This window comes from Phoenix dactylifera, chromosome 4 (assembly GCF_009389715.1).
Source record: "Phoenix dactylifera cultivar Barhee BC4 chromosome 4, palm_55x_up_171113_PBpolish2nd_filt_p, whole genome shotgun sequence".
NCBI classification, from domain to species: domain Eukaryota; kingdom Viridiplantae; phylum Streptophyta; class Magnoliopsida; order Arecales; family Arecaceae; genus Phoenix; species Phoenix dactylifera.
The window spans coordinates 4,190,295-4,204,042 of record NC_052395.1 but is presented as its reverse complement, the minus strand read 5'-3'; the positions used below and the strand labels follow the sequence as shown (position 1 = coordinate 4,204,042).

Genomic DNA, 13,748 nt, shown 5'->3' with positions numbered 1-13,748 from the left:
TTTCTATCAATTTTGATTCTTTGAATGTCAGTTTTTGCCTTTTGGTTTTGGTAGTTTCGGACCTTCGGTACTTCCAAGCTCCAGCTTTAGTTTCAGTCATTTTGGCATCACCGAGAAAATTCACTCAAAATTGTTTACTCTGGATATTATACATTGTTAGTGGCTATTGCTGACATGAAAACAATGGGAAAGATTCTCAAATTAGCTTATAAACAAATGGCAAGCCCATGGATGTATGCCTATGTTAAATTTTTGGTTCTTTTCCTTGCAATATTTTTTGGATATGGTGCAAATTGTTTTGTATTTCTGTTGCATTTTTACGGTTACCGTATACGGTATATCATTCTACATCTTCAGGCTACATAGTACACTTGTCATTGAGGTTGACATGTAACTCTTATTAGAATATTTTTAATCTTTGAGTTAACTGCAATGTTGTGCATCTGTAAATTTTAGTATCTGACAGGTCATATTGTATCTACTTATAAATGTCTGTAAGACTGTAACTTCTTGTTTGAGGCATGATGAAGCTACATTGTGATAAATAAATTGTCAATGGTTAGTAATTAATCTTGCTTTACATGAATCATTTCTATTGGTTTTGGTATTTCTATTGCTATAGTTTTGGTATTCCATTATCTTCAATAGTTTTGATATTCCTATTGCTATAGATTAAATGATATTTTTTTTGTGGTTAAATTTGTAATGTTTATTTTTTTATTTGGGCAGATTATTTTTACTAATGTCTCATTCTAAAGTGGGTGAAAATGAGACTGTTGAAGATTTAAGGAATGAGGATGATAGAAATGAAGATACTGCTGAAAATGTTTATGACAATTCTTCTAGAAAAAGATCTTGGGTATGGAATCACTTTATCGAGGAAAAAAATTCTGAAGGGTCAATAGCTAAGTGCAAATATTGTAAAAAAATTTTAAGTGGGAGCACTAAAGGAGGAACGAGTCATCTAAAACGCCATCTTGAAAATGTTTGCAAGAAGTATCAAAAGAATCCGACTAATCAGTTGCTCTTACTACCAAGTTCAAAAGATCCGATAAAGGCTTTCAAATTCAATCAAGAAAAGAGTAGAAAAATTCTTGCAAAATTTATCATATGTGCTGAGCTTCCATTTCGTATTTTTGAGCACACTGTTTTTCTAGATTTTATGAGATCTCTTCAGCCATTATTCAAAATTATGGGTCGTAAGACTGTAAAACATGATTGTATGGCTTTGTATCAAAAAGAGAGAAAAAAATTGCATGATATATTCAAGAACCTAAGTTCTCGGGTTAGTTTCACTACTGATATTTGGACATCTAATCAGAAAATTGGTTACATTTCTTTCACAGCACATTACATTGATTCTGATTTTACTCTGCATAAGAAGATTATTAGTTTCAAGAAACTCCCATACCCTCACACCAGCTTTGCAATTGAAGATGCTGTAAAAAAATGTCTTGTTGAATGGGAATTGGATTGTAAAATATGTGCTATTACTTTGGATAATTGCAGCACAAATGATGGTGTAATGAGAAGGCTCCGAGATCACTTTTGTTATTCAATGTTGTTTAGTGGGGAGTACAGTCATATTAGATGCTGTGCACATATATTTAATATTATGGTTCAGGATGGAATGAAAATCATTCATAAAGCTATTGAATGTATAAGAGAAATTGTTAGATATGTCTCTGCATCCCCATCTCGAATGCAAGCATTTAATGAAATTCTACAGCATATGAGACTTCCTGCTAGAAAAGGACTCACTTTGGATGTTCCTACAAGATGGAATTCTACTTATGAAATGTTGCATGATGCACTTGGTTATAAAGATGCTCTTATTAGATATGCAACTGAGCATTCATGTGTATGCCCCACCAATGATGAATGAAAAAAGGCTTCTATAATTCTTAAATTTTTAGAAGCCTTTCTTGATGCCACTAAAGTATTTTCTGGTTGTAAGTATCCCACATCCAATTTATACCTAAAAGAAGTTTGGAGAATTAGGGCTTTGTTGATGGATGAAAGTATCGATACTGATGAAACAGTGAAGCAATTAACAAATGAGATGCTAAAAAAGTTTAACAAATATTGGTCTCGGTGCAATAATTTATTGGTAATTGCTTCTATTTTGGATCCCAGATCAAAGTTGATATTTGTAGAGTTTTGTTATCAAAAGGCATTTGAGTTGGAGGAGTGCAAGAAAAAGATTGATGATATCCGTGCTTGTCTTTTTAAATTGTATAATGAGTATGTAGATGCAACAAGAATGCATCCCTCTATGAGTTCAAGTGAGCGAATATCTAATTTTGGTGGACAAGTGATAGTCCCTAGACTCTACCACAAGTGCATGGGTCATGACAAGTAGAATAGGGCAAAAAGAGGATCGTTTCCACAAGGAGGCGATTCAAGTACCAATTTATAAATTTTCTATATTATTTAGACAACCCCAAATTGATGTGACTGACTGCAATTTCTTGACCTGAAAAATCAAATGTGAAAGGTTCCTAGGGCTTGGATTTCATCAATTGAATTCCTTCAATGAATTTAAATCTGATTGTTAATATTCTGCTAATTACAATGACCGAATCTCTTTTTTTTATGTGATATCCTCTTTCAAGGTATAACACCTATACCTATATTAATCCTATGTCTACTTTCGTGATCATAGAAATTAATATAAATTCATTATGATCTGTGAAATTCTTGATTGTAGGTCACAAGGGTGTGCATTTATTTCTAAACTACACCACCAATGTTTGATAAATTCACCAACTAATATCGAACTTCAACTTTCGTTACTTCATTCAACATCTTAAGCATGCAATTCATGGCCAGTAAATTGCAAGAATGAAAACCGAAATCATCAAATTGCAATTAATAAAAGATATTCAATACAACCATACTCAATTCATATCAAAAATTCAATGACTACGTCCTAGCCCTAGGATAAGAAAACTAGCAAATCATAACTAATAAATCAATCCAATTATTTCTCAAACATAAATTCGCATTCAACATTCTTAATAACAATTCAGCAAATAAAAAATAAAAATATATATATATATATATGAGAAAGGAAAAGAACTCTGTATTTGCAAAAATCCTCCGTTCCGTTCTTTCTCCCAGAATTCCAGCTTTTTCTTCCTGTCGGAATTTCTAGCTTTTCCTCCTCTCGAAATTTCAGATTCTCTGCTTCTTTTTTTTTTTTTTATCTGCTTCTCCTCCTCTTCGTATCTGCTAGCTCTCCTTCTCTTTTTCGGAATTTCCTTTTTTTTGAATTTTAAAACAGATTTCCTCCCTATCTGCTAGCTGAAATCCCGAAATTCTAGGCTGATTTTTAGACTCGACTCCCAGCTGGATTTAGAGCACCAAAACGATATACTTTGGAGTTGGACCCTTCACGAAAGTTTTAGATATAGTTCTCAGCTTTCCAACGCATCTGGGTTTGCATTATTCTGACTTATATAACTCCAGATACAAGCTGAAAACCGAAACAGGGTCTGGGCCGCAGTAAAATTCTGGACAGATTCAGACTTCTCCATTTCGGCTAAGTTTTGGACTTTAAAAAGGCAGAACTTGGTTTTGTGATCTTCATAAAAGTTTTAGGTCTCCATCTTATCTTTCCTGCAAGCTAAACAACATCTGAAACGGAGGTCTGTAGCTCTAGTTAGAACCCAAAAACCAAACAGTGTTCTGGGTTGACTAGACCAGCCCAATTTCAACCAATTCAATAATTAAACACCTGCAAAATACCAAAAATTTTCAAGAATTAAATAAATATAAAAGACACCTAAATTCTAGACAAATGAGCTAAGAACATACAAAACACTCTAAAACAAAATAATTAAGACTAAGAAAATGTGTGAAATAAATTCCCACATCAAAGACCCCCAAACTTGAATGTTTGCTTGTCCTCAAGCAAAAGAAAAACCATAAAAACAAAGGACAATAACCATAGTCAGGCTCAACTCATCACACCCAAAGGACCTATCATGCAAACATCAAATCTTCAACTTAGTACATAAACAATAGCAAATAAAGGAAAACTAAGCATACTCACATTCTCTAGATCAAATATCCATATATAATTCCAAACTCAATCATATTTATCATGCGACCAACACAATTGAATCATGTAACAACTCAACCTGCAATCACCCCTTCTCACTACTACAAACAAGGTAGCAAACTAGAGAGTTTTTTTTTTTTTTTTTGCAATTTATTCTTTGTCTTTAAGTTGTCACTTGCCTTTTGACGCGAATACAAGCATTTGTGATGGATGCACCCGGTTACTCAACAAGTCACATACTTAAAGTGCTTTTGCATACTCATATTTCAAGTTGCCGTTTGACGTAAAAGTAAACATTGGTGATGAATACCCCTAGTTACTAAGCAACTCAAAACATTGGAGTAGTAAGAACTTTGTACACATTTATTTATTCGACTATCTAATCATTATCACTCTATTTACTTAAACCCTGTTTAGGACTAGATCAAAGGGGATAATCACAAGAAAAGCATCACACTCATCTTTTATGCATAATCACACAACTCATACAACTTTGCAAGGAAAGATGTACTTCAATAATCCCAAAGGAAAACAAATATGCTTACTCTTGCTTTATAAGATATTGCCTATCCTAAATCAAAATTCAATGCTTAAACACAATAAAGAACCCAAAAGTGTAATGTTGATCCTAGATAAGTCTCACACAAGTGCAAATGCATGTTCATCTCTCCTAATCTTTCACATAAAAATTTGGTTTGGAAGACATGGATATGATCACCAATTAACTTGCATGAAAGTGAACAAACCAGAATTTCGAAAAAATTTTCTTTCTCAAACAAACATAACCTGTACCAACATTCAGCATAATCAAATATCCACTCCCCCAAATTTTCACATTGTCCTCAATGTGAAAGCAAAGAAAAATGGAAGACTAATACTCCCCTTTTAGCAAGGCTGAACACAATGAATGTCCGACTGAATTGAACACGAACTAGCTTTTTGCTTGATTTTTCTGCACCTACACAACACAACCAAAAAGAAAGGGGTAACAACAATAATTATTCAAAGACTTAAATAAAAACAACAATTAAAACATATAACAAAAGACAAAAGAAAGGATTTTTTTTTTTTTTTTTTGTGGTTGGGTTGCCTCCCAAGAAGCGCTTGTTTACAGTCATTAGCTTGACTTCCACACCATCAACCATAGGTAGGATTCTTCAAAGAGTAAATCACTCCTTTAGGAACCACATTACTAGCAAGATAAGGCTTCAAACGCTGCCCATTAACCTTGAATGCACCAGTGACCTCACTACGCACCTCAACAGCACCATATGGATACACTTTCGTTACCGTGAATGGGCCAGACCACCTAGAACGAAGCTTGCCTGGAAATAACTTAAGTCTTGAGTTGAAGAGTAATACTTGCTGCCCAATTTCGAAGTTTCTAATCTGAAGATGTTTGTCATGCCAATGCTTTATCTTTTCCTTGTAAATCCGAGTATTTTCATAAGCATCCAACCTAAACTCCTCCAACTCACTCAACTGTAACAATCTCTTTTCTCCCGCAGCTTTCAAATCCATGTTCAAATCCTTGATTGCCCAATAGGCCCTGTGTTCCAATTCCACTGGTAAGTGACAAGACTTTCCAAAGACAAGTCCGTAAGGAGACATACCCAAAGGTGTCTTGAAAGCTGTCCTATAGGCCCAAAGTGCATCATCTAACTTATTTGCCCAATCCTTTCTTGAACTGCTCACAGTTTTCTCCAAAATTTGCTTCAATTCCCTATTTGCAAGTTCCACTTGCCCATTTGTTTGGGGATGATAGGCAAGTGCCACCTTATAAGTAACTCCATATTTCTTCAACAAAGCCTCAAATGACCGATTACAAAAATGGGAGCCTTCATCACTAATAATAGCTCTCGGCACACCAAATCTTGAAAAAATATTTTTCTTCACAAATCTCATCACCACTCGAGAGTCATTAGTTTGAGTTGCAGTAGCTTCAACCCATTTAGACACATAATCCACTGCTACCAGAATGTACTGATTATTGAAGGAAGAAGGAAATGGGCCCATGAAATCAATTCCCCATAAATCAAACAGTTCAACCTCCAAGATATTGGTCAAGGGCATCTCATTCTTTTTCGAAATGTTGCCAACCCTCTGACATCTATCACACATGCTCACATATTGTCTAGTATCTTGATACATGGTCGGCCAATAAAAACCAGATTGCCATACCTTTGCAACTGTCTTAGAGGTACTGAAATGTCCACCACACTCCAAGGAATGGCAATGGTCAAGTATATCCTGCATCTCATCTTGGGGCACACATCTTCTAATCATCCCATCTGCACAGTGTTTATAGAGTAGCGGTTCTTCCCAAAAATAATGCTTCACATCCCACAAAAACTTTTTCTTTTGATGATAGCTCAAATCGGGGGGAACAATGCCACTCACCAAATAGTTCACCAAATCAGCATACCAGAGAATGACTGAAACTGCCAACAACTGCTCATCTGGAAAGCTTTCATTAATGGGCACCTCATCTGCTCTTGACTGCCCCTCTAATCTAGACAAGTGATCTGCCACCACATTCTCCATGCCTCTCTTGTCTCGAATCTCAAGATCAAATTCTTGAAGCAACAGCACCCACCGAATCAAGCGCGGTTTGGCATCTTTCTTTTTCAGCAAGTACTTAATTGCTGAATGGTCCGTATATACGATTACCTTGGAACCTACAAGATAAGATCGAAACTTGTCAAAAGCAAACACAACAGCAAGCAATTCTTTTTCAGTAGTTGCATAATTCAACTGTGCATTATTTAAAACTCTACTAGCATAATATATAACATGCAACTTCCTGTCTTTTCTCTGGCCGAGAACAGCACCCAGAGCGAAATCACTAGCATCACACATTAGCTCAAAAGGCAAACTCCAATCTGGGGCTGCCATAATTGGTGCTGACACCAACTCTTGCTTCAACCTGTTAAAAGCATTCAAATAGTCCTTATCAAAATCAAACACAACATCCTTATTCAACAGATTACAAAGAGGTTTAGAAATTTTAGAGAAATCCTTAATAAAACGCCGGTAAAATCCTGTGTGACCAAGAAAACTTCTAACTCCCTTAACATTTATAGGTGGTGGCAATTTTTTAATAATTTCTATTTTTGCTCGGTCCACTTCAAGGCCTCTTGCTGAAATTTTGTGGCCTAAAACAATACCTTCCTGCTCCATAAAATGACATTTCTCCCAATTCAAGACCAAATTGGTTTCCTCACAGCGCTGCAAAACTCGAGATAAGTTATCTAAACAACTATCAAAAGAAGATCCAAAAACAGAAAAATCATCCATGAAAACCTCCATGATCTTTTCAACAAAATCAGAGAAAATAGCCATCATGCAACGTTGGAATGTAGCAGGTGCATTACACAAACCAAAAGGCATCCTACGGAATGCAAAAGTACCATAAGGACAAGTGAAGGTGGTCTTTTCTTGATCTTCGGGGGATATAGAAATCTGGTTATACCCTGAATAACCATCTAAAAAACAGTAATACGCATACCCAGCAAGTCTCTCAAGCACCTGATCAAGAAAAGGTAAAGAAAAATGATCCTTACGGGTAACACTATTAAGTTTCCTATAATCTATGCAGACTCTCCACCCAGTTACTGTCCTAGTGGGAATTAATTCATTATTTTCATTATGCACCACAGTCATCCCACCCTTTTCAGGTACTACCTGCACTGGACTAATCCATAAACTATCAGATATAGGATAAATAATCCCTGCATCTAACCATTTAAGAACTTCAGCCCTAACTACTTCTTTCATGTTCGGATTTAACCGTCTCTGATTTTCAACAATAGGTTTATGGTTATCCTCCATTAAAATTCTATGCATACACAATGAAGGGCTAATTCCTCTAAGGTCTGATATAGTCCATCCTATGGCTTTTTTTCTCAATCTCAAAATACGTATCAATTTGTCAAGTTGCTCATCAGACAAAGAAACACTCACAATCACAGGCAAAGTATTATTCTCACCTAAAAATGCATACATGAGATGTGAGGGTAATGGCTTCAACTCCAGAACTGGTGCTTGCACATTAGAAGGGGGAGGGGGTGGCTTACCTTTGCCGATATCCTCAAAATAAATACCTCTCTTCTTTGGCTTAGGACATGTAGCTTCTAATGCACACGCCACTTTAGCAATCTCTAGATTATCATCTTTACTTGTCCCTACACTCACTAAACAAGTCTCAAGAGGTTCTTTAGTATTTTCAGCCCTAAAAAACTCTCTGGTCGACTCATCTACAACATCAACTCGAAAAACATGATCAGTAAAAGAAGGATATTTAGTAGCTTCAAATAAATTAAACTCTACCTCTTCTTCACCAACCTTCAAAGTCAACCTACCATTCTTAACATCTATGATAGCTCCAGCTGTGGCTAGAAAGGGCCGACCTAAAATGATAGGGATTTCGGTGTCTTCTTCCATCTCCAAAACAATAAAATCAACTGGAATGATAAACTTCTTTACCTTGATCAGCACATTCTCAAGAATACCTAAAGGATATTTGACCGATCGATCAGCTAGCTGCAAAGAGATGGTAGTAGGCTTTAACTCCTTCAATCCAAGCTTCCTAGATACAGATAAAGGCATTAGTGAAACACTAGCACCTAAATCACACAAAGCTCTAGAAAAATCAACATCACCTATAGTACAAGGAATAGAAAAACTCCCTGGATCTCTTAGCTTCGGTGGAAGCTTATTCTGGATAATGGCACTGCATTCCTCCGTCAAGGCAATGGTCTCGAAATCTTCCAATTTCCTCTTCTTAGACATGATCTCCTTTAAAAATTTTGTATATGCAGGAATTTGTGCTAAGGCGTCTGCAAAAGGAATATTAATGTGAAGCTGCCTAAACACTTTCAAAAATTTCTCAAACTGTTGATCAATTTTATTCTGCTTAAGCCTTTGAGGAAAAGGAATGGGAGGAACATAAGGTTCGACTGGTGGTAGTGGGGATGGTGTCTTGGCTAGGTCCTCAACTTCTTCACTGACCTTCTTGCTCACCTCTTCATAGTCTACTTTATCACCAACTATAGTCTCACTACTTACCTGACCAAGTTGCTTACCACTTCTCAAGGTGACTGCCTTGCAATGCTCCTTCGGATTGACTTCTGTCTTACTAGGTAAATTACCCTGTCCACGAGAATTGATGGAATTGGCTAACTGCCCCAATTGCATCTCCACATTTCTATTGGAACTCGCCAACTGGTCAACCTTTGCTTCCAGTCTCTCAAATCTCTCTGAACTGGCATTGGCTAACTTCTCAATAGCTATCTCCCAAGACTGTTTACTTTCTGGTTGGGATGGTTTTGGTTGGAAACCAGGAGGATGGAGAGGTCTAGAACTGCTACCTTGGTTACCTTGATCTTTCCATGAAAAGTTAGGATGATTCCTCCATCCTGGGTTGTATGTGTTGGAATAAGGGTTGTTCTGCTGTTGCTGCCTATTATAATTAGACACAAATTGAACCTGCATACAATCAGAACTCATGTGAGCTCCTCCACAGCAATCACAACTCAATACAGGACTAGAAACGGAATTCACATTACCCAGCTTACCGAACATTTTTACTAGAGAATCAACCTTGGCATTCAACATGTTTATGCCATCTACATCATACATACCTGGAACTTTCTTAGGCATACATCTTTCATTAGACCACTGATAATTGTTAGAGGCCATTTCTTCTAACAACTCATATGCCTCTTCTGTTGACTTACTCATTAAAGTACCTCCTGCAGCTGCATCTATAGTAATTCTGACTGAATGTGTTAATCCATTATAGAAAGTCTGTACAATCAGCCAATCAGGAAGACCATGATGTGGACACTTCCTCTGCAAATCCTTAAACCTCTCCCAGGCTTCATACAAAGATTCACCATCAAACTGAGCAAAACTGGTAATATCATTTCTAAGTTTGGCAGTCTTACCTGGGGGAAAATACTTACTCAGAAAAGCTTGTGACAAGGCATTCTAGGTGGTGAAAGAGTTAGGCGCTTTGGAATTCAACCAGGCCTTGGCTTTATCCTTTAGAGAAAATGGAAAAAGTCGGAGTCGAATAGCATCATCACTAACTCCATTCATCTTGATTGTATCACAAATCTCCAAGAAATTGGCAAGGTGTGCATGTGGATCCTCAGAAGGTCCTCCACCAAACTGCTCCTGCTGCACCATCTGGATGAGACCAGGCTTAATCTCAAAATTATTAGCATTGACTGTAGGTCTCACAATACTGGGTTGAGCACCATTGACATTCGGCACTGCATAGTCACTCAACAACCTTTTATTCTGGTTATCTTGATTATCTGCCATGGCTACTGCTTGTTTTTGCTTTATCTCTAATCTTTGTTGTTTCCTTAATGCTCGTAGGGTTCTCTCAATTTCTGGATCAAAAGGCTCAATTAGCTCACAGTTTCGTGGCATACACTAAATATAGAAAACGTAAATTAACAAAAAGAACAAAACAGTCTAAATTAATGCAGAAAATTATTTGTATTGATATTAAAAACAATCCTCCCCGGCAACGGCGCCAAAAACTTGATAGTTCCTAGACTCTACCACAAGTGCATGGGTCATGACAAGTAGAATAGGGCAAAAAGAGTATCGTTTCCACAAGGAGGCGATTCAAGTACCAATTTATAAATTTCCTATATTATTTAGACAACCCCAAATTGATGTGACTGACTGCAATTTCTTGACCTGAAAAATCAAATGTGAAAGGTTCCTAGGGCTTGGATTTCATCAATTGAATTCCTTCAATGAATTTAAATCTGATTGTTAATATTCTGCTAATTACAATGACCGAATCCCTTTTTTTTATGTGATATCCTCTTTCAAGGTATAACACCTATACCTATATTAATCCTATGTCTACTTTCGTGATCATAGAAATTAATATAAATTCATTATGATCTGTGAAATTCTTGATTGTAGGTCACAAGGGTGTGCATTTATTTCTAAACTACACCACCAATGTTTGATAAATTCACCAACTAATATCGAACTTCAACTTTCGTTACTTCATTCAACATCTTAAGCATGCAATTCATGGCCAGTAAATTGCAAGAATGAAAACCGAAATCATCAAATTGCAATTAACAAAAGATATTCAATACAACCATACTCAATTCATATCAAAAATTCAATGACTACGTCCTAGCCCTAGGATAAGAAAACTAGCAAATCATAACTAATAAATCAATCCAATTATTTCTCAAACATAAATTCGCATTCAACATTCTTAATAACAATTCAGCAAATAAAAAATAAAAATATATATATATATATATGAGAAAGGAAAAGAACTCTGTATTTGCAAAAATCCTCCGTTCCGTTCTTTCTCCCAGGATTCCAGCTTTTTCTTTCTCTCGGAATTTCTAGCTTTTCCTCCTCTCGGAATTTCAGATTCTCTGCTTCTTTTTTTTTTATCTGCTTCTCCTCCTCTTCGTATCTGCTAGCTCTCCTTCTCATTTTCGGAATTTCCTTTTTTTTGAATTTTAAAACAGATTTCCTCCCTATCTGCTAGCTGAAATCCCGAAATTCTAGGCTGATTTTTAGACTCGACTCCCAGCTGGATTTAGAGCACCAAAACGATATACTTTGGAGTTGGACCCTTCATGAAAGTTTTAGATATAGTTCTCATCTTTCCAACGCATCTGGGTTTGCATTATTCTGACTTATATAACTCCAGATACAAGCTGAAAACCGAAATAGGGTCTGGGCCGCAGTAAAATTCTGGACAGATTCAGACTTCTCCGTTTCGGCTAAGTTTTGGACTTTAAAACGGCAGAACTTGGTTTTGTGATCTTCATAAAAGTTTTAGGTCTCCATCTTATCTTTCCAGCAAGCTAAACAACATCTGAAACGGAGATCTGTAGCTCCGGTTAGAACCCAAAAACCGAACAGTGTTCTGGGTTGACTAGACCAGCCCAATTTCAACCAATTCAATAATTAAACACCTGCAAAATACCAAAAATTTTCAAGAATTAAATAAATATAAAAGACACCTAAATTCTAGACAAATGAGCTAAGAACATACAAAACACTCTAAAACAAAATAATTAAGACTAAGAAAATGTGTGAAATAAATTCCCACATCAACAAGGTGATATAAGTTCAGTTTCTTCCAAAAAAAAAATTTGGTATGGATTTTGCTCAATTTAGAAGTCAGAGTTTTTCAAAACGTCCTAAGAGATCCGAGTTGGATAGTTATTTGGATGATGATGTGTTTCCTGATTTGGAGAATTAGGAGTTTGATATCTTGGCTTGGTGGAAGAGCAATGCAGCAGTCTATCCTATACTATCAAGAGTGGCTTGAGATGTTCTAGCTATTCCAGTCTCCACTGTTTCATCTGAGTCAGCATTCAGCATTGGTGGTAGAGTTGTGGATCAGTATCGAAGCTCTTTGAGCCCTTCTACCGTAGAAGCCTTAGTGTGTACCCAAGATTGGCTTCGTGAACAATATGATGAAGGTATATAAATCTTTTAAATTTATCTAATATTTTTTATTTGCTTATTGTACTTATAATTTAAATATTTATGATTGATTTGTGTGTTAACTGTTAACAGTTGCAAAATGCTCGAGTTCTGTAACGTTGAATGTAGATGACGACACCCTGGACTCCTGGAGTGGGCAATTTGGGAGAACTGAATGACGTTACCCTCACCAGATCTAGTTCATACCTAAAGTATCAAGTATCAAGTATGTTTGTTGATGGAGTATTTTCATGTGGATTATGGTTATTTCTCTATTACATGGATATGATGAATATATTATTGTGCAGGGAGGGAACAACGACTTCAGGCCGATGATTTTTTTTATCGTCATGTTTTTGATGGAATCCTTTTGTTTGGTTTCAGTTGTATCGTTGCAGTTGGTTGCATACTTGCATGGAATGAATTTTTTTGCAAGTTATCTTCAAACCATCAGATGCTATTTTGTTAATGATCTGTCTGATTGCCTACTTAGTCCATCTCATATTTGATGGAATCCTACTTGGATCTAACACAATTCCAATGACTTTTGTGGTCGTAAATTTCTTTTGCAGATAATTTTTGTTGATTTGTTCTATTTTTGTCACTTGCCAAAAAAAGAGAGAGAATTTTATACTGATGGTTTTGGGATGTTCATAAATCAGGCTTGTTTCATAGTCTTGACTGAAATGAGAGACAAAATGGAAAATAAACTTTCTTTTGTTGTCCAAGCTCTTTTCTTTTTTCTTTTTATTGCAGATGGCTGCATTTGTGTGCCTGTCCCTTGATGTAGGACTTGTTCCCCTTCTATCATTGGTGATGTACAGGTCTATGTATGGCACCGGGGTGCTGGAAATCTCAGCTGGTGCTGTCAACTGTGTCAGCTGGCAGTGATCGACTTCTTGTTGCAGTTACCAAGACCTTGATGCCCCAGAGGACGAAGTGACTGTTATAGACTACAGGAGCTTGTAGACTCTTCATTCCTGTTATACATTGGAAGGATATTTATATCATGATCGGAATACAGGCTCAAAAGCATTACTGTAGTCTAATTGCAATGGACTTGGTTCGTTTGATGAATTGATCTTACATTTGTGCCATACAGCTATGCGAGACCCTTTGGTCATGTTCTAGTTTGTTGCAGGAAGAGGTGACATTAATCAATCGAACTTGATCCGGGCGCATGATGTGT

General features: G+C 36.4%; 2 protein-coding genes, 1 long non-coding RNA gene and 1 other non-coding gene across 4 annotated transcripts; 3 read left to right on the top strand and 1 right to left on the bottom strand.

Moving 5' to 3' along the window:
• Positions 1 to 720: 720 nt before the first annotated feature.
• On the top strand, positions 721 to 1,885 carry LOC120110397 (zinc finger BED domain-containing protein RICESLEEPER 2-like). The gene has a single exon (XM_039125219.1). It carries the CDS (start codon positions 743 to 745, stop codon positions 1,883 to 1,885), a length of 1,143 nt encoding a protein of 380 aa, XP_038981147.1. The 5' UTR covers positions 721 to 742.
• Positions 1,886 to 5,125: 3,240 nt separating this feature from the next.
• Positions 5,126 to 10,396, bottom strand: LOC120110396. Its single transcript, XM_039125218.1, has 2 exons — positions 10,095 to 10,396; positions 5,126 to 9,980 (listed from the first exon to the last, which is right to left on the bottom strand). Exons 1-2 carry the CDS (start codon positions 10,394 to 10,396, stop codon positions 5,204 to 5,206), a joined length of 5,079 nt encoding a protein of 1,692 aa, XP_038981146.1. The 3' UTR covers positions 5,126 to 5,203.
• On the top strand, positions 9,897 to 10,003 carry LOC120110703. Its single transcript, XR_005511844.1, has one exon. It is a non-coding gene; the product is annotated as a small nucleolar RNA R71 (small nucleolar RNA).
• A 2,029-nt stretch (positions 10,397 to 12,425) lies between the features above and the next one.
• LOC120110429 lies at positions 12,426 to 13,373 on the top strand. Its single transcript, XR_005511369.1, has 3 exons — positions 12,426 to 12,555; positions 12,653 to 12,785; positions 12,868 to 13,373. It is a non-coding gene; the product is annotated as an uncharacterized LOC120110429 (long non-coding RNA).
• Positions 13,374 to 13,748: the final 375 nt, after the last annotated feature.

Coding starts and splice junctions, on each gene's coding strand:
- LOC120110397 (XM_039125219.1), top strand. CDS start 743: ATGTCTCATTCTAAAGTGGGTGAAAATGAGACTGTTGAAGATTTAAGG.
- LOC120110396 (XM_039125218.1), bottom strand. CDS start 10,396: ATGGCAGATAATCAAGATAACCAGAATAAAAGGTTGTTGAGTGACTAT. Junction 9,981..10,094: donor AAGGATAAAGCCAAGGCCTG/GTTGAATTCCAA, acceptor TGATATTACCAG/TTTTGCTCAGTTTGATGGTG.